The 19,135-nt window shown below is 36.4% G+C and overlaps 1 protein-coding gene across 2 annotated transcripts in view; it reads left to right on the top strand.

Annotated features, from left to right (window-relative positions):
* The window catches only part of BABAM2 (BRISC and BRCA1 A complex member 2), a 182,298-nt gene that overhangs the window by 21,971 nt on the left and 141,192 nt on the right, over window positions 1-19,135 (top strand). For both annotated transcript variants that reach the window (XR_003398138.1, XM_026846271.1), the window contains exon 3: window positions 8,653-8,747. Coding sequence is in view for 1 of the 2 variants with exons in the window: in XM_026846271.1 (XP_026702072.1) it covers window positions 8,653-8,747 (95 nt within the window). In the remaining variant the exon portion in view is untranslated. The remainder of the gene's footprint in view (window positions 1-8,652; window positions 8,748-19,135) is intronic.

Consider the following 19,135-nt stretch of genomic DNA (forward strand, 5'->3'; position numbering starts at 1 on the left):
CTGGGAGAGGTATTTGTGTATTTTGAGGTGAAGTGTTTTGTAACTCTTGCAGTAATATTGATCTTCCTTGCTAAAACATCAAGACACGTCATAAAAATTGTCAGGGTAAGCAGAGTTATAAACTGTAATAATCTTTATTGAATAATATTAATAATTAAAATACACCTTTAAGAATCAATTACCTGGTACTTACAATTTTGTTTGAGCAAGCCCTGGAATCTCTTTGGTTTGGTTTTCCATTTTCACTCAAGCTTCTTGCTACGAAGAAAGCCTGACTAATTTTTTTTGCCTGTGCTCTTCACATTTTCTTTTTCAGGCACTGATGCCTCCCTCCTTCTCTGTCCTTGAGTGCTGTCATCTGGAATTTCACGGTGATTAAACAATGTGTTGCCCTTGTGATGCTACTGTTCTCTGTGGCCTCTTGAACTCTAGTATTTCATCTTCTGTCTGTTTTTCACTGTTTCTGTGTTGAGTGGATTACAGCTCTGGGTTCTACTGCCACCACTTTGGTTTCCTTGATCCCAAAGAATGTTTCTTTTGTCTTGTTTGAAGCTTAGTTTTTCTGGTTTTGCTTATGATTTCTGTTTAGTTTCTTACTCAGTTATAGGCCTTAGAGGGGGAAATCACAGTTTTGCTGCCTAACTAGTCTTAAGAATTTTGCCCGTAATATACTGTACAGAATTTCATCTGCTTTTATTCCTGTGATGGAACACACAGGAATAAGTTCAATAAGTTCATCTCGTCCTCCTGTGACTTTCTACTTCAAGGAAGAAATTAGAAACAAATAAAATTCTAAATACGGAGAAGAGACTGACCTTCTTATGACCCTTTTAAGAGCTGCTTCGCAAAATTGTTTGCTAAACACTTGTTTATTATGCCAATAAACAACAGTAAAAATTACAAGTTATTGTAAGATTTAAGATTCTCGTAACTAGGTTACTGCAATGTGTATGTCAGTCTTCTGTGCACCAGTAGGTTGTTTTGCACAGGTTGTGGTTTAGTTGAGGCTCTTATGGGAAGGACTTTTCGGTTGCTGTAATTCAGTTTATACTTAGGTGATATCATTACCTGTATGATAAGTGTCTTTTTTCTGGGTCATGCAAAGTGCCAAAGATTTTTCTGGGCAATATGTTTTCTGAAGTTTTGCCAAGTTTTGCTTTATGTGGCAGGAGTAATAAATCATCTTCCTTCAGTAACCTGTTTGTTATCTGATGAATGTGCCTAATGGGGACCATTAAGAGAGAGTCTAATCTTTTTATTATATTTATTTATTCTTAGAATACAAAGTTTACAACATTGTTTTCCCTTTTTAAATAATCACTTTCACTTGTGTTTGGGATTTTTTTGACACTTTTCCTGATGTTCTGGACTTCCCTTGAGCAAGTAAACGACAGAAATTTTTGAAGGTGCAAGTCTTAAATAAGATATTTCAGCATCAGGAGAAGTGACCTTACAAGTATCTAGAAGTGTGGACTTAGAGGCTTAAAGGAGTTTAGGTTATGCCTGCACATTGGTGTTACCATAATACCTTCCTACTTTGCTCTTTCCTCCTTTCTTCTCCTGATTGGGCTGCAGTTACTGGTGATAGTCTACAGTTCATTTGCTTTGAATATATTTGTCCTTCACTTTCCACTTTCACCTTTCCTCTTCTCACCTTCCCAGTGTTTCTATTATAACTTCTCCAGTGTTGCCTGTCTAATTTCTACCAGTATCTTACCCTCTCCTGTATTATCTGTTGTTCTCATCTTTGTCCTCTTCAATTCTAGTACTAAAATTTATGAGAAAGATTAAGATTGTCCTTCTGCCTTCTTGTTAAGCTCAGGATCCAGCTCATTTACTCCATTTTGCAGATTTGCCCACTTTACAAAAGAACATAATATCCCTGTCTGTACACAGTCGTACACCTCCTTTTTTTTTCCCCTCCTACAGTAGCATTTGTCAGTTGAAGTTAAATGAAAAGAAAACCCCATACCTGCAACCCTGTAAGACCAAGAACTAAATAACCATCTTCCAAAGCCTTCCTCTATCTTTTTTTTTTTTTTTTAATTGGAAAAGTGGGACTTGATTCATTTGCCTAACTGTAGGTGTCTGACTCAATTTGAGGTTCCCTAGGGTGTCTTGACTTTTTCAGCTGCTGACCCAAAGAATCTCTCTGAAAAACCTTGTGTCATAGCTGCCATAAATGTGCCCGAAGGCATCTCAAATGACACTGAACAACTTGGTTAAACAGCTGAACCAAGCTCATGGCAACTGGGTCCTTTGCAACTTTGTATGTAGTGGAATAGCTAGGATTTACTCTGTAGCGTGACAGAGGTACAGAGAAGTTTTGTGTTGGTGTTTTTGTTTGTTTTTTTTGTTTTTTTTTTTAATGCAATCAAATACCTTTTTTTCAAATTGTCTTTCTATTAAGAGATGTATTTGAGTTTTTAATACTGACTTTTCTGAGATTCACATATGAAGTCAGCAGTGAAGCTCAAAAGCATCTTGGATTCTTGCTACTAGATGTTGTTTCTAAGCTTCAGGAATATTTCCAACTTCCACTGAACAACCTGTTAAAAGTTGAAGCTACACTTGGTTTACTGTAATAGGATTTTTGTTTATGGTCGGATGAGCAAAGGTCCCACAGTGTTCCTGGACACCATTTGAAAGTAGCTGTTCTGTGTGGGCAGAAGTCCTGCTTCAACAGATTGTTTTAAGAGGAGCTTCTGAGGTTTAATTATCCATCTCTACTTGAGAGAAGAATAGCCTGGCAGCAGCAACACCACAGCAAAAATAGAATTATTCCTGTATCTTGTTCCAGTAGTAGTTTTGTGTTTGCCAAAGTTGTATTGTCATTTCAGGAACTGTATCTTTCTTGCCAACCAATTAATAAGGGGCTCTATAAGAAATATATTACTATGTTTGACTTAAAGCTTGCGGAGCAAAAAATTTAGGGTGGAATACAGTGACAAGTCAGCAGGTTTGCATTTAATTCATGTAAATCCTTTTGTACTGCTGATTATGCTGACTTAGTATCTTGATTGCAGATCATAGTGAATAACGGATTCTTTTTGTACCTGTACAGACAATTAACAATGGTTGTTTTAGGTAAGAATTTTTTTATAGAGGGGCTGGTCAGTGGGTTTTGTCCACAGATTGTGAGGCTACTAGGAGATAGGTTAACCTTCTGAAAAAGTGTTTAATATACTTCTACTTACTATCTTTTTCTCTTTAATATTCAACAAGAGCAGTTAGTTTTCCCATATTTGATTCTGCACATAAGATCGGTCACTTCTATCAACACTGTTCCCTATTTTCTGTGAATGCATTTCATGATCAAGTTACGTTTGAATTTTTTGTATGTTTCTTAAAAGCCAAATGGGTTGATCTCCTTCATATGATACATTCCATTCAGATTGGTCTTATTCCAGGCTGCAGTGGACACACATTTATTCTACATATTTAGTGCTGACTTAGAAATTTTTGGGGTCAGAAAAAGCTGAACAGAAAAGGCTGATAGATATCCTTTCAGAAGTAGAGTTTAGGAAGTAAACTGGTACATTGCTTGCTAAAATAATCAGGGATGTTAAATGCTGTGGCACTCTTGGTACAACATCTTTCAGTACTACCAAATTTACAGTATAGTTATAAAAGGAAAAATACCCCCAAAATGAAGTTATCAGGAGAAGAAAAACTGTATGTAGGATAGGCCAATGGAAAGCAACTGTAAAGATTTAAGAAATTTCTCAGTTTCAGTTACATCTATCTTGCATGTAGTCAATCCTTACCACTTTGTTAGACTTCCTTATGCATTTTGATAGATGAGAAAAGAACAGTGTGTGTGTGTGTGTATGTTAAAAGAAATGATAGATTTAAGTATTAATATTTCTGTCTTTTGTCCATTGGGAGCATATTAACTTTTCCTTTGAAATCCTGTAAAGTAAAATATTTCAAAGTTTAATGCTGTTTGCCTGAGGAAAGAAAAGGGAGAAAAAGTAATATTTTTGGATAATGAAAAGCAAAATATGTATAATACATCCTTGTTCTTATGAATTTATCTTTGACTCCATGGCTTTAACTTTATTAAAGTAATTTCAAATTCTGTAGTAGTATTTAATTGGAAATGTAATTCCACTGAAGTAATTATTGGCTAGTGTATCTACAGAAATGAGATAAATATGGTCTGAGTGTGGTTTTGCTTGCATTGTTCTTACACTGGAATGGTCATGGTCAGTAGTGCTGTGGAATGAGACATGGTTTGCCTTCTGTCAAGGGAACAAGGGCAAAAATAGTTGAAACATATGAGGAACTACACACTCAAATGCTGGACATGCAAGGAAAAGGGTATTTGTTTCATTTAGGTGAGAAGGGGAGAGAATGCAGGGCTATATTGGGGTTTTGGGGGGTTTGCTTTCAAAATTAAAATAGTAGCCATTCTCAACCTCTAAGCACAATAATTCTGCAAATGGTCTTATCAGCTGAAAATGTTTGTGCCCCAGCACAGTTATATTTGAAGGGGGTAAGCCACAGGTAATATGTAAGTATTAAATAAAGTAGTTATTAAAAAACATGGTATTTCTACTAGGTCAGGACAAACTGGTAGCTGGTGATTCAAAATATTTAACACCTTATATTTTGTAAGCTCACTGCAGAGACTAGCGTTAATATTTGTGTGAAGTAAAACCAGATTGGCTGTTGCTTTGGCCATTGTGATTTTTTAAGTACCTTTTATTTGAGTATAAAGAAGCTTTTTTTATTTAGGTGTCATAGCCCTGCCAAGCAAACTGTTAGCTGCAGTTTTAATTTTTCTGGTTTGTGGTATTTAACAAGACTAAAACTCAGGTTTAGGATTGATTCCCTTAATCTTTAGTTCGATTTGTAACGATGTATTTTTGTTGAGAATATATAATTTATGATGATAGCTCATGCTCACAGTTGTGAATAGGGCAAACTCATTCCTTGGTACCTAAGATTTGTAGAGTCAAAGGTGTTACTTTTTCTGTCCTAGTGTGGTAAATTAAGCAAGGCATTAGAGAAACTATGTGGAAGAGAAGAGGTTGGAGCAGAAAAGTTAAAGAAGCCAGGGTCACATGAGTGAATGTCCAATATGCTTCAAAAAAAGGTTGTTTTTTTCTTTCCTTTTAGCAACTAGATTAATGGATTTGGATTCCTGTCAGAAAGATTTACTAGAATAAAATTTAACTGAGGGGATGCTTTTTTCCTTTTTAAATATGTGAAAAAATTGTTCTAAGATCAAATCTTAGAATTTTCAATAGTAAGATGCTGTATTTAATGGACTGAAAATGGCTGATGATAGAGAATCACTGTTCTTTTCATACTGTTTAACTGAAATGGAAACACCATTTTGTTCTGAACTTTTTTAGTAATTGTCACCCAGCCTGGGTGAGGTTTGATTGTAGCACAATAAATTAGGATTTACATTTGGTTAAAAAAACCTATGATACTATAGGAAGGAGAGTGTTAATGATTCATTAAAGTAGGTGTTTATGATTTAGATAGAAAATAAGGACAACAGCATGATTTTTGAGGTTTCATGAAATTGTAAAGTGGTCTGAGTATGGTCTCAGCAGTAGTATTTTGTGATTGTATGATTAACAGGCACTGAAATAATAGTTTTATGTATTTTGAAGCCTGGAGAACCCTTCAGCCATGTATTATATAGTCTTTTGGAAAATGACTACTATAGAGAAAAATAATCTTGTGATACACATTGGCTTTAATGCTGATATACTGGGTTTCAGAATGACTTTTACTAAAGGGACTTGGGAGTTTGGATTTGAGGCATGTTTACCGTGGACAAGTAGAAGCAATTATAGCAATTAATAGTCACAGAAAAAATCAAATATCACAATGTTAATTTTGATTCTGGATTCTGTCTACTTTACCGAACAGTTCTTTGATATCAGCAGGTCATGAAAACTTTTTAAACCAAAATATCTGCACAGTTGGTCACTGTGCATAAGGAGTGATGTGCCTCTAATATTTAGTGAAAGAAGGGTTGTGACAGAAGGTAGTAAAGAAGAACTGTGAGCATGTGAGAGAGGTAATTTAGCCAGCTGCAGCCATGATGTGCCTGACCTGAGTGTGGCCACACATCACACCTGAGATGTTGAAGAGGATTCCATCCCCAGCTCTTGGCCCTGGTCCCACAGCAGGAATCACTGCATGGGATATGCAGCTGACCCAAACCCCAAACTGTAAATGTTTACCACCTGGCATGTTAAACTAATAATGTCGATTTTAGTTTACTGTAATACTTAAGCACTGCATATGATGATGTTTTGGGAGGTGCTGTGAGGTTTTTTCATGTTTCTGTAGAACTGAAAACACTAGGGGGGGAAAAAAAGAGTTTGAACCTGCTTGAACTTTCATGTTGCACCTGCTGTTACTGCTTTTCTGAGGTTCATCAGTTACTGTGGAGCTTGCAGAGGTGAATACCGTTTATTGTCAATTTCGCTACTCTAAGCAGTCTTGGAGCTACCTTATGATGTAAGGTTCTGTAATAGTTTTCCACTGATCAAATATGGAGGTATAACATAAGTCTTTTGCATTTATTTTGATCCTTCTTTTATTCTAAGCAGCCCTTTGTAGTATCTATATAGTTGGAGTGCAGCTCCTACTGAGCTGTAGCTATGTGTACTCTGTTTAGTCAACTCTGGTAAAGCAGGAATGCAGAGAATGAAAAGCATGCAACTAGGAACTCCAATCTGAAGTGTTTGTTACATGAGTTACTTAGCATCAGGTAAGAACATGGCAAAAACACAGATACAGTTCTTTCCTTCAGAGTAGCATTGGGTTATGTAAGTCACAGGCCAAGCTTCTTCATTGTGCTGTGTTTTGAGTTATTCATAGTATAGCTCTTTATGAAACAAAGCTCAGTCAAAGAATGTATTAAGGTGCTATCTCCTTAAACACACATAACCTCAAGAGTGGCCTGCTCTGTACATAGAAATTGCCGAGGTTGTTGTAAGGAGACATACATGACTTTTTAATTGGAGTAAATATGAAGAAAAGGGTTGAGTTATTGTGGCATAGGAATGCTCCAGTCTAGTTTGTTGGTTTTTTGTTTGTTTGTTTTTTTTTCCCTTCATTGCTGTATTACCATTTAGGCAATCTAGTAATTATTTTCTCTTACTTAATGTAGGTGCATTTCCTGTTGCAATTTTCTGCAGTTTCCTCTAGAATTGGTGCCTGTTTTGTTTTCTTTTAAATTAAATAAAAGATTGATTTTATGTTGAATATTTTAACTGGCAAACCTCTACTCTTTCCTGCACTCTTTGCTTACACGTATTCCTGATATTTGTCAAAGGAAGGTAGGAGTGTAGACAGGAGAAACTATCATTTTGCTCTACTGAGTCACATGATCAGTGAGTTCTTGATTTGGAGCGATACTATAGCACATACCCACATACCCAGACTGGCCATTGGCTTCTTGGTCGTGAGCCTTCATCCTCTGCAAATTAATCTTTATAGCTTCCTTGCTTCCAGCTAGAGCCAAGAGAAGTTTACAGAATGTTAGCAATTACAACTGTTACGTTGACTGTCTTGAGATGGTGACATCATTGAGCCAGCAATGTAGTTTTGTAATATTTGTGCAGCTAATGCTTTTCTCCAGTTTTGCGTTCATAATTTTTGAAAAAACAAAAAGTGGTTCAACTTTCTCTGAACAGAATTGTTTATAAGGCTTGCCACACTGGTTTTACTTTTCTGTGTAGATTTTAAACAAGTGGTAACACATACCAGGTACTGATTTCTTTCTTCTGATGCCTCACAAATCTGCTTTATGCAAAACTCGGAGTTTGCACTCCTTTACACTCTTCCATAAGAGGAAAGAGTGATTGAGAGGTAGAGAAGTAACACTAGAAATTTTTTTCCCTAGAATTTTGGGTGTTTTTTTAAGAGCTCACATGCAGATGACCACTTCTTGACCTATATGAACTCATATTAAGTATGTATATACTAGTGAAATAATACAACTCAAATTTCTTTGAACTGTCACATCAGTAGTTAATTGTATGACACTGGCAAGATGAGGTCTAAGTGCCAAGTTGTGATTAAGTCTTATATTTTTAGTTAATTTTAGTCTCCCCATTTACATGTGTAATACTATATTTCTTTTGACCAGAATTTGGATAATTGGGATTCCTATTAAGCTGCCTGTTCTTCCTTCTAAGAGTTCGCAGGTGGTGAGAAGAAGGAGTAAGTGCTACTAAGTTTTAAAAGCTCCATTTGAAAATCATGATCTTGGTCATTTGCATTTGACTTTGACTTAATATGCAAATCACAGCAATCTAAATGCGTCACTTTTTTGAAACAAGATCACTTTTCTAACTTCGTGTTTTGAGGCAACCCTCAATAGTGTTTGAATTGCCATTTGAGACAAGAAGCAATAATGTATTTCATGTTTCATTGCTTGCAGAGGAGGAAGAAGCTGTGCCTCAGGAATTTGACTTCATCCCCCAAAACATCTGATGCTTATCTTGCATGTGAATTTTTGTAAAAATTATATGGATATATACATGAAGTATATTTAATGTAGCTATCAAATTTGATATTAAAAATGTGCATCATGTGTACAGTATTTTGTTCATTTATTTATTTATAAGCACATATATAGAAGTGAAAACTGTGTTTTCATTTACTACTTTCCAGGGGATATAATTTTCAATGCTCACTATCCTGACCTACCACCAGATTTTATCTTTGGAGAGGATGCTGAATTTTTGCCAGATCCTTCTGCCTTGCATGTAAGTAATTCACTGACAACCTTGTACCATGCAAAGAGACTTGTCTTTTTTAGAATAGATTCAGAAGTAAGAATTTGCTAACAATGCAGAATAAAGAAAAAAGCCACTTTTATCTCACTGTTACGTATCAACACTTTGTCTTCTAAAGTTATTTAAAGTTGAATTCATAAATATAGGGGTGTTTTTTAAAAATTTTAGTAGAGACAAGATGACATTTACAATAACTATTCAGAGTATCTTTAAAAAGACATCTTTTTAATACCTGACCCTCTTAAAAGATCTGTTTGAGTAAAAAATATTGCCCAATCATGTCTTTGAAAAGCAATTAGTTCCAGAAAAATTAGTATAATGTTGTGTAGTGATGCTGATAGGATAAAACCAGGTTGTATGTTGTTGAAACTACTACGTCAAAGAAGTAGATCTGCTCATATGTGGTAGTGTTACCATAAAGACAAAGAAATGCCCTTTTAAAAGGCATGATGGTCAAAAATTGTCATAATGAGAAAATATTTTTACACAGTCTTATTACTATAGAAGTAGAGGCACCACAACCTGAAACCAAGCATTTTGTTCATTATTCAGAATTATCCTTCAAGCAGTAAACCCTTGTTTGAAGAATCTAACAATAGCTATGCTTTTAAAATACTTCCTATCAAAAGTTACTAGTAGTTGACTAAAGCCATATTAAGGTCTTTTGAAACCCAGAGTGTTTTTCTCTTTTACTTTCCCCCTCTCTTTGGGCTCCATTCTCCTTGTTTCTGGGTCAGCAGTATTGTTTGTCAGTAGGGTTTGGGCATATTTTTCCAATAAGTGTCCAGTACCTGTGGTTATGGTGCAGAGTTTGATGGCTGTGTCAGAAAAGTATGCCTTTGCCAGAGAGCTCTACTGTAATTCTTGTTCGGTCACCCATGCTGTAGGTCATGATCTCGTTGTTTTGGTTTTTTTTTTTCCTCAATATTTTTAGCTTTTATTAGAACATTGACCCAAAAAACAATTTACACTTTAAATATATTTTATTTTATAGACTACCTGTAAAGGTACATGGGAATCACTGGCACAAACAGGCATCTGGGAAGTGTCTTTTAATAAAACTCCTGGCATAGACCCTTGCTAAGGGAGAGGCTCATATTCCTCCTCTGCAGCCTGTTCTGTGCTTTATCAGCATGTCTCCAGTGCAGCTGGGTGATTTTGTCAGATATGGGAGCTCCCGAAGTAAGTCCCAGGCTGTTATGCTGTACTGTTCAGTTTTGGAGTACAGGTGTCATGGGGGAAGAAAGTAAGGCAATGGCCACAGAATTGAACACGTCCTTCACATGTGTTGTTTTTTTGTTTTTAGCTTTATTCACAAGTTATATTGAAAAATTTCACAATCTTAAAAGAATTGGTTTTAATAATTTTTTTAGCATACCTAACAGAATATTTTTCAAAAGTGAATATCCTATTTCTTTGCTTCCCCCCAATCACTTTCCTGTTAAGCTCACAAGCTCCTTTGAAAAGAACGAATGGTACTGCTGAATAGCTATTTTGTTAGGCTCATTTATGGAAAAAGTTTTACTAAATATGAGAATTCTGGAATTGCTTTCACACTCTTATTTACCAGTTCTCGTGTTTTCCCCTTTTTTTATTTTGTTATTTCACAATCTAACAACCTTCTGAGAAGTATTCACACTAGCAACCACTTTCTGCAGTTGATGTTAAAGAGTGAGCACTTTTTTAATGTGCTGGAAAGCTGAAATCAATGACAAATAGCAAATGAGATATTTAGTAAAGATAATTAATTTAGGATATCTTGCAGAAATGCTGTTCAGATGGAGTGTGATATGGTGACATATTTCTCATGTAAAAAGAAGTCACTAGCACTAGTGATCCACAGGGAAACCTGCAAGGATAAAAACATCCTTAGTTTTCCTTCTTTCTGTCTTACATTGTTCATTAATGATACTTCTTTCAGAAGTATTGCTTTTCTTCTGCCTAAGCACAGAACAAACTTCCCATCCTCTTTTTTGGAAAGCAGCTTGGGGAGCCATTTACTTCCTGATGCATAATGAGATATTAACCAGCGTATTTTAAAATTGATTAAAAATGAACCAAAATAGAAATTTGCAAGCCAGCAGCATTCCTTTGATCATTATGTCTTGCAGTAGTATTGAGTATGTAAATGTAACGTTTTCTGATAAGGCCCTTGTCATCCTGATGTTATCAGAGCATGTCATCTCCACCTTGCAGCTATGGTCTATATGGTGTATTTTTGCTTTTGCATTCACCTTTTAATGTTCAACATGGCTTGCAAAGTTTTTCTTCAGAATATTACATTAACAATAACTTGATTGTTATGCTAAATATTTGAATAACCCCTTTTTTTCACAGATCTCGGAGCACTTTAATGAAGATAATTTTAATTGAATTCTAAAATATTAGCAGAATTTTTTTAATGTGTTAACATATATTTCTACTGACTATAAGTAAACATAAATTAGCACATTCAGTATAATTTAATGCTTTTAATCTTGAGCAATCTTCAAACACTTTTGATGCAGCAGTTCCTGGCAATCAAAACAGAATCTACCATTCAAAAAAGCAAGTAGATGGTATTAAATGAGGCGCACAGTCTCTAAGTAATAAATATGTGCCACCAGATCTGTGGAAATTCTGACATTGAGCCTTCTTGCACTGCTCTCATTTGCCTGAGTGTCTTGTTTTCCAAGCAGAAGTCATCTCATGATGTTACATGCTTGAATCAGGCATTATGCTTAGCTTTAAATGAGAACCAGGCACTCCAGCTTCCTCAAGCTTGTGTGTCTGTAATAGAGTCTGTCGTAGACCTCCCTGAAGACATTTGAATGGCCGTGCTGCAGATTGCTTCAGTCACTCCTTCAGTTTCCATAGCCATGGGCAGATCTTCAAGTTAGGTTTTTATCTAAGCTTGGTAACAGGTGTTCAGTTAAGCAGCTGTTAGCCAGACAGCTAAGACAAGATTCCAGAAATACTGCATTTTAAGAAGTAGAGGCTGTAGGTGATGACTTTGTACTATCTTTTTTTTCTAAAGAATTCCTAAATGGTTGGGCCTGTATTTCAGCAGCAGGGTGATACGTTGAGCACTCTTGTTACAAGCAGAGCTAACCAACTGCTTTGTTAAGTTGATATTGCAGTTGCAGAATCAAGTTGATTCTGCTTGTTGAAACTCAGCTTTGCTTCTGTCTTGCACAAATATTAAAGTCACTTCAGTTTGAAACTCAGGTTGAGTTTCAAGTTCAGCACTGCAGAATGTATGCCTCATTACCTGCCTTACCAGAAGTATACTCTATACTGGTTGGAGGGTCTCGTTGTGTGTATTCTGATGTTCTAGAATGATGTAGAGATTGAGGAGCAACTCAACAGAGGAGCAACTGTTCCTTTTATTTTGTCATACAGTTTTAGTTACAGTCAGAGGACTAAATTCTTTAGGTTAGTGATGCTATTTGTGCTCAAAGCATTAGTTGAAATAAATGTGGGGTTTTTTTTCCATTAAAAAAGTCCTCACCTATTGTATGCATTTGATACTTGTGTATATAGTATGTATAAACAAAATCAGCTTCCCAAAATGTAAATAGAAAAGTTCTTCCCTTCTCTAGTGTTTATTCATTTTGGATGACAAGTATTAGAAATGTATTTTAAAAACAACCTATGAATCACTCCGTTCTGATTAAAAATTCGGTTGGCACAAAACAAGATTAGTGATTGTGTACGGATGAGATTAATTTGGAGCTCATTACAATGACGCCAGTTTGAGTAACAAGAATTGTTTGTTATGTTAGCCTAGTTGATGGTTAATGTGAGCCAGGTAATAATTGAAGTGCTTATGCAAAATGTTAACCCCATTTTTCCAATGATTTTGAAGTGTCTTCTGTTTGGCAAAGAAGAGACAAAAGCAGTATATGCAAGCTAACTGTCAGTTTAAGGATTTGGGGTTTTTAGCATTCTACTTCAGTTCTCCAGCTAGTCTCCTCAGAATTATTCTGCCCGCCCATTACTATCAAAAAGACTCCATGAGCCTTAGTGGGGATGGAGGCAAGAGGACTTTAGCATGCCCTGAAATCCAGTAAGTGCTAAATGTGTTCTTGTGGACCAGTATATATGGGAATACTTGGAGCTGCATACACATGCAAGGAGGGCTTTGCCATTGCAGAACTTCAGAGCATGAGCCACTGCGGTTCTCATGCCAGTTAAGGAGCATTGGGAAGATTGTTTCTTCTTGTCTGATTGTTAATACTGAGTACAGATTTCAGTCACTGTGGAGTTGATGCGGCTAATTGTGCAAGTTAAGTATATTGGCTGTCATGCTCTATATCTTGTGTAGAGCAATGTTTAAGTTCTTGTATTTGTAGCTATTGGACTCCGTATTTATCATTTGGCGATATGATGACTGTCATGAAGCTGTATATTTTCTGTACCTGTGTTCAAAATCTTAATCGTTATTACTCTTGACTTGCTGAGTTAGCTTTTAATGGACAGTGAAGAGATCCTTTAAATACCTCCCATAATTGTTCATCATTTACTGTCAGGTGCATGAGACAGATGTTTAACAGCATCAATTGTTCCTATGCTCACAGTAGCTACAAAAAAGCCCAAATACCCCTTATATTAGCTAGTGCCATTTGAACTATTCTTAAAAGTCTGGCTGTTGTATTGTTGGCAAAGATGCAGGTGTTATATATTCCAGTATGAACACCCCTACATAAGGGCAATAAGCATGAGTTCAAACTGATTTAGCATTACTATCTCTTCTGCTTGCTCTATTTGGGGTGGCAGCAGCAGATTTCATTCTTGGACCCCTAACCTACCACTCTTATACTGAAAGCCTTAAATAACTTTGGTTTTGGTTGAACTTGGGGAATTTAAGTGAAACAGAATGCAGGATTGGATCCTGCATCTCATTAGAATGTTTTTTTTTTTATTTTGAACTTCTATATATTCACATTTTTGTGTTTTATTTTCAGTTATGTCTTGACTTTATATGTCATAATGTGTTTTGATTATTCATAATCCAGTGCTATTTGCTGTTTAATTTTCTAAAACAAACATGAGTTCTGAAAGCTGTTTATTCCTGTCCTATATTGATCCTTCCCATTTGTATATATGGAGGATGTATATATGTGTGCGTATATATATACACACATATATTTATGCTTATGGTTGCTGAGGCCTTGCTGAGGTTTAATCCATTTAATGGATTTCCATTCATAGTGTTGTATTAGAGGAAAAAAAAAAAAATTGTCACATGTATTCGACCATCTTCTTCATGGTCATACAGTTAGGTGGGCCAGAAGGTTGGACCAGAATAACAGGATACTTAAATCGTAAAGACTGAAAAAGATGTTTAGGTTTATGTTTCTTTCAAGCTATGTCTGTTTATCTTATACCTGACCCCATAGCAGTGGCCTTATTTTCTGGATCTTCTCTTGAATTCATGTTGAGTTAATCTTGGTTTCTCAATTAATTCACTCATTTCTTAGTGGCAGAAGTTGCTACCAGGCTTGAGAAAGTCTGCTGTTTATTAGAATCGAACTGCATGTCTGAGTATTCTTTCTTTTGCTCTTCTGGTGTAAAATTAGTATCATATCCTGAAGTTCTGTTAAGTGGAGAAGGACCACTTACACAGCAAGATACTAGTCTTAGCTGAGAACTGTAGTATGAGCACTAGCAGAATCATCAGTTGTCTCTTAATTACCAGAGTTCTTGCATGGCAGGAGGAATTGCCTGCTCACCTTTGCAGCCTTGCTTCTCTCAGTCCCTGGAGACTGGAAATGTTAGAGGTGGGACAAGCTTGCATCCAGACCTGGGTGTGAGAAATAGCTGAGGAGACTGTCAGTGAGCCGGCACGCAAACCAAAGCTTAGGCTGTGCCTAAACCTATACTCCGTATATAGTCAAAGCTGTTGGGTAGCTTTGCCAATATACTTCTTTTTTTAATGCTGTTCAGCAAGGGACCCTTGTATGACTGAAATCTGAATCCATTTCAAACTTAGTTGTTTTGTTTCTTAACCCTCTTTATTATTTTGTGTTTTATTTAATGTGTTAGTCTAGTTGGATACTCTCTGTTTCCATCTTCCTGGTGTTCCTTCTGGTTCTCGAGGATGTTTGAGTTTATGTGCGAACTGCTTAACTTTAATAGTGCCAGGCAATTGGCCTCATAATGAGTTACCCCAAATGTTTCAAGATTTCGTCTGGAGGCCCCTTGCAACATCTGATGGTCCTCCAGTCCACTTATTCTGTAGGCTGTGAGAATATCCCATCAGAGATACAGTCAGTCTGTATTAGTACCCTGTACTAACATATTTTGTCTTAAGGATAAGTGAAGTCTACCAACATGAACAAGAGAAAAATGGAAGTTGTGAAGTATGTGGTTATGTTAGACAACAGATTGGGAGGGGCAGGGGGGAAACCTTCGGATATTCCTTAAGGGATAGCTTGGCGTCACTGAATCTGCAGTTATTCTTGTAGGCAATGACTCTCTGGGGTCTGTGGTCTCCCTCCCAACATCAGTTGTTCATGTTGCTGGATATTTTCACAAAGGCAACTCACTGTCCATGAAGACAAAATAAAAGCTGTTCCTTTGCCTCATCTTTGCTATCAGTTTTCATAGACTTTGACAACTTTCAGACACTTTTCACCACTTCTCACTTAAGAAGCTGGTCCTGGCAATTCTTCCACTACCTGTTTCAAAGACATCTGTGTCTAGGGCTATCCCCTCCATAATCAGTGTGTCTTACTGTTATTACTCTTCTGTAGGAACTCTTAGAGGGATTTCTAGACTGCAAGAGGGATGGTTTTACAATGCACTTGGAGGAAACAGTGGAACTTCCTCAGATTTTGTCAGTATATTACACTGCTATGAACACTGTGAATGCCTCTCTCTGTCAGCAATGCTTCTTTGTGGCCAGTCAGGTTGATCTAACAATGCTCTAGTCTCCTTCACTCTCTCTTCCTGGTATATTCAATAGACACCAGTTTTTCCTCCAAGAAACACAGCTTTCTCCGTTACCACTGATGGTTGCCTGAGGAAGCAACAGGATTGAGCAAACTGAAAGACTCTTTGGGTGGATGGTCTTGTGTTGGAGGGAAAATATGTGCTGCAGCATAACTTCAAGTTGACAGTTACAAGACACTGATGCCTAAATGTGTTCATGTATTTATATATAATAGACCTGCTTTTCAGGAAATAAAAACCTTGCTAGTGGTAAGGGTGGTATAATGAATTCTAGCATCTCACTGACTTTGAAGTCATTGTTAGTTTGAATCAAAAATATAAAGTTGGATATCCCAAGATAGACATGTGAAGGCAGAATGTCTTTTATGTGAAAGTCTGGGAGTGCAATAATATTGTTGGTATTGACAGTTCTTTAATATGAACCAGTGAACTGGTAATGTAGTTATGACTATTTCTTTGCTTCAGTTAATTAAAATATAATAATACTTGAGTAATATTTTATTAAAATTTGGGGAAAAAAATACTGGTGAAACTGGCAGAAAATGAAAGGATTCTGGCCCTTATGTGTAATGGTACTGGCACAATACACTCTACTTCCTCACAAGAACTCTAGAACAGTAAGAAATGGCTTGGCTCGAAGGCAACAGCTTGTTAGCTTTCTAGAAACACATTTACAAGGTTTCCCTTTTTTTTTTTTTTCTTTAAAAAAAGAGAAAAGATCAAATCTAGCACAGTCTTCCTGAATTGAGAATACATTTAAATTCCATGTGGTATGCCCACTGAATTCAAGTTGTTGAGCCGTGGTAATTCTTTTTTCTGTAGAGAAAGTCGGTCATTGCTTATGAATATGGAAGCAGAACAGACTTTTAAATTAACTGATTACAGAAGGTCAGTCAGAAGTAATCATTCTGTCTGCTAATGCAGTTTCATATTTGATTAAATTAATTAAATTCTAGACTGTGAATTCTGTTATAATTGTACTTTTATCCAACGGGATTAGTTTAAATTTGGGTCCCTGCAGGTTCTTTCGTTCAGAAGATGCTGAGGCAAAGAAATGTCTGCACTCAGGGTAATTTTCAAAGGATCTATTCATTTCTCCAAATGGATGAGAGCACAAGATATATTTTCTTTTCTTTTTACTGCTCTAAGTTTCTACCTGAGTTTGTTTCAAAACCTCTCTTTGCTTTACTAATTCTTTACATGTTCTTATTGTCTGCGTTTACTTGCTATCTTCCATCTCAGATCCTCAGGCATATCTGCTCTTTTTTAAAGATAATTACAGAAATAAAGTTCAAATTCGGTCAACATCTTGTGTCTTTTGTTTGCACCATTAGTGTTCATACGGTTTTGCATGAATTTTGCTGTATAGCTGTCTTTCCAGGTATACTTGCATAAAGGAACCAAATGAGTGGTCTTTTATTATAATGCTTTTATGAGAAGAAATAACTAATTTGCATTAATTTGTTTGGTATAGTAGGGAAAAAATTTTGATTTCCAATTTACACAACGGTATTTTATAAAAGTTTTCTTTAGGGACTGTATTTTCAAGGCCCTGTAAACTCTCTTGTAGTACAAACATGAAAATAAAGATGGAAATACTGCTTGGCCAGTGAGATCCACCATGTGATATATTGGTTTTATTTTATGGGATTTTGGGAGAGAGAAAAAATGGTTAGGAGAAAACAGTTCTGTGTGTGCCACCCAACAATAAATGCTTAAGGGATTTTAGTGGACACTGTCCAAAACATTAGCTGTGAAGGCTCTGCCTGTTTTATGTAGCTAAAATTACTTGTTTTGACAGGAAAGGAAAAACCCCAAGAACTGATAAGAGTGAAAGTCTTGCTATTTAAAAAGGGACTCTCAAGGTAAAGAATTAACATTGAGGCAGTGGGCTGTTCTCTGGTCCACTGAGGGTCTGAGGAGTTGAATCCAGTTCACACTACCATCAGTGCATGATGAGTAAGTGTTCAAGTAAAATATGCATGTACGTATATATGTATTGTGTTGAAATTAATCTTGTCTTCATGCTTTGTTCCTTTTATTTGCCGTGTCTAGTTAAATATGCATGCCTCTGGTAACAGACTCACAAGGGGAAAAGTGCTGTGTATTCACATGTATTAACTAATGATTAGTGCACTGGATTCCCTATCCTGGGATTTATACGTGCTGGTGGAATTAAGAAATTCCTTCTCAGAACAGGTAAAGGTACTATCTGCTTTCTGAGAGAGGTGTACTGGGAGGTCTGGAAAGGAACAAAACTTGCTCTAATCCCTTAGCAAAGTAGGACAAGAAATCGTTTTGCATGCCAGATCTGTAGGAGATTAATTAGATAGTATTGTACTCTCTCTCTTTTGATAGTAGGCAGTTGTAGCTTTTAAGGGTCTGATTATCTTGTAACAGAGCTCTGTGGGAGAAACGGGCACTTTTTCAGGAAGAGTGCATAACTTAAAAATTTTCTTCCAGGCTCGGCTTCACAATTTCTGCATCTCCAGAGCACCCTTAACATGCAAAGATCAGCTATCTCTTAACTGCTCCTACAGCAGGGCATAGGAGTAATTTATAGTAACCTTTGGAAGTTGAGTTCATTTGTTTTTCAGGGGAATGGTACTTGAGAGGCAGTGGTGGTGCATTTATTCTATGTGAATGCAGAAGAGTGCTCTCCAAGTGTCAGATCTGCTGGGGTTTATTTTGGAATCACTTTGGGTATGAGATCGTTAATCAAGAATTGCACTGTGTGGCCAGTGGAAGAAAAGAGGGAAAACAATTTTATAAAAAAATGTAAGGTGATTTTCTTAAAGCAGAATTAATTTCTTAGTATGTTGCTTTCCTGCTTTGTATTTTCATGCTAATCCAAGGCCTTCAAAAATTTGAGATTTCAGCAAAGTGTTTATAAGCTATCGTAATTTCTGTGTTCAGCTTTCACAGCCTCTCACTAAAAATAAAAAATAAAATAAATATTGACTATCCCAAGCTTTGCGTTATGAAAACTTTTTAGCTGTTATACACAATAGCTGGTAGAGCACACAAGGTCTGCAAGTTCTTTGGTTGTATTTGCCACGACAGAAGTGCTCCTGAGTTGAACTGTTTTCATGAAATGTTAAGTTTTGATGTTTGCTTGTGCCCAAAAATGATCATTTCAAGCAGATCACTCCAGAAAGTTGTTCCAGTGGTGCTTTGGGGGAGGGGGATATGAAGAACCTGTGAAAATAAGATGACAAGTAGATGGCATGTAGGTTTACAGTGATTGACTTGAAACTGCAGCCTGTAGGATGTTTAAGTGCTGGCTGCTAAGAAACTGAAGCCTTTGAAGTTGCTATAACACTCCAGCCCTGCAAATACTGTGAAAAATATCTGTTGATAGAAAGATGTGAGCATATGGCAGATAATTATCCTGTGCCTTTTTCTGTGAGCAATTTCCCCGT

This window comes from Athene cunicularia (assembly GCF_003259725.1).
Source record: "Athene cunicularia isolate RWA chromosome 3 unlocalized genomic scaffold, athCun1 chr3_part1, whole genome shotgun sequence".
NCBI classification, from domain to species: domain Eukaryota; kingdom Metazoa; phylum Chordata; class Aves; order Strigiformes; family Strigidae; genus Athene; species Athene cunicularia.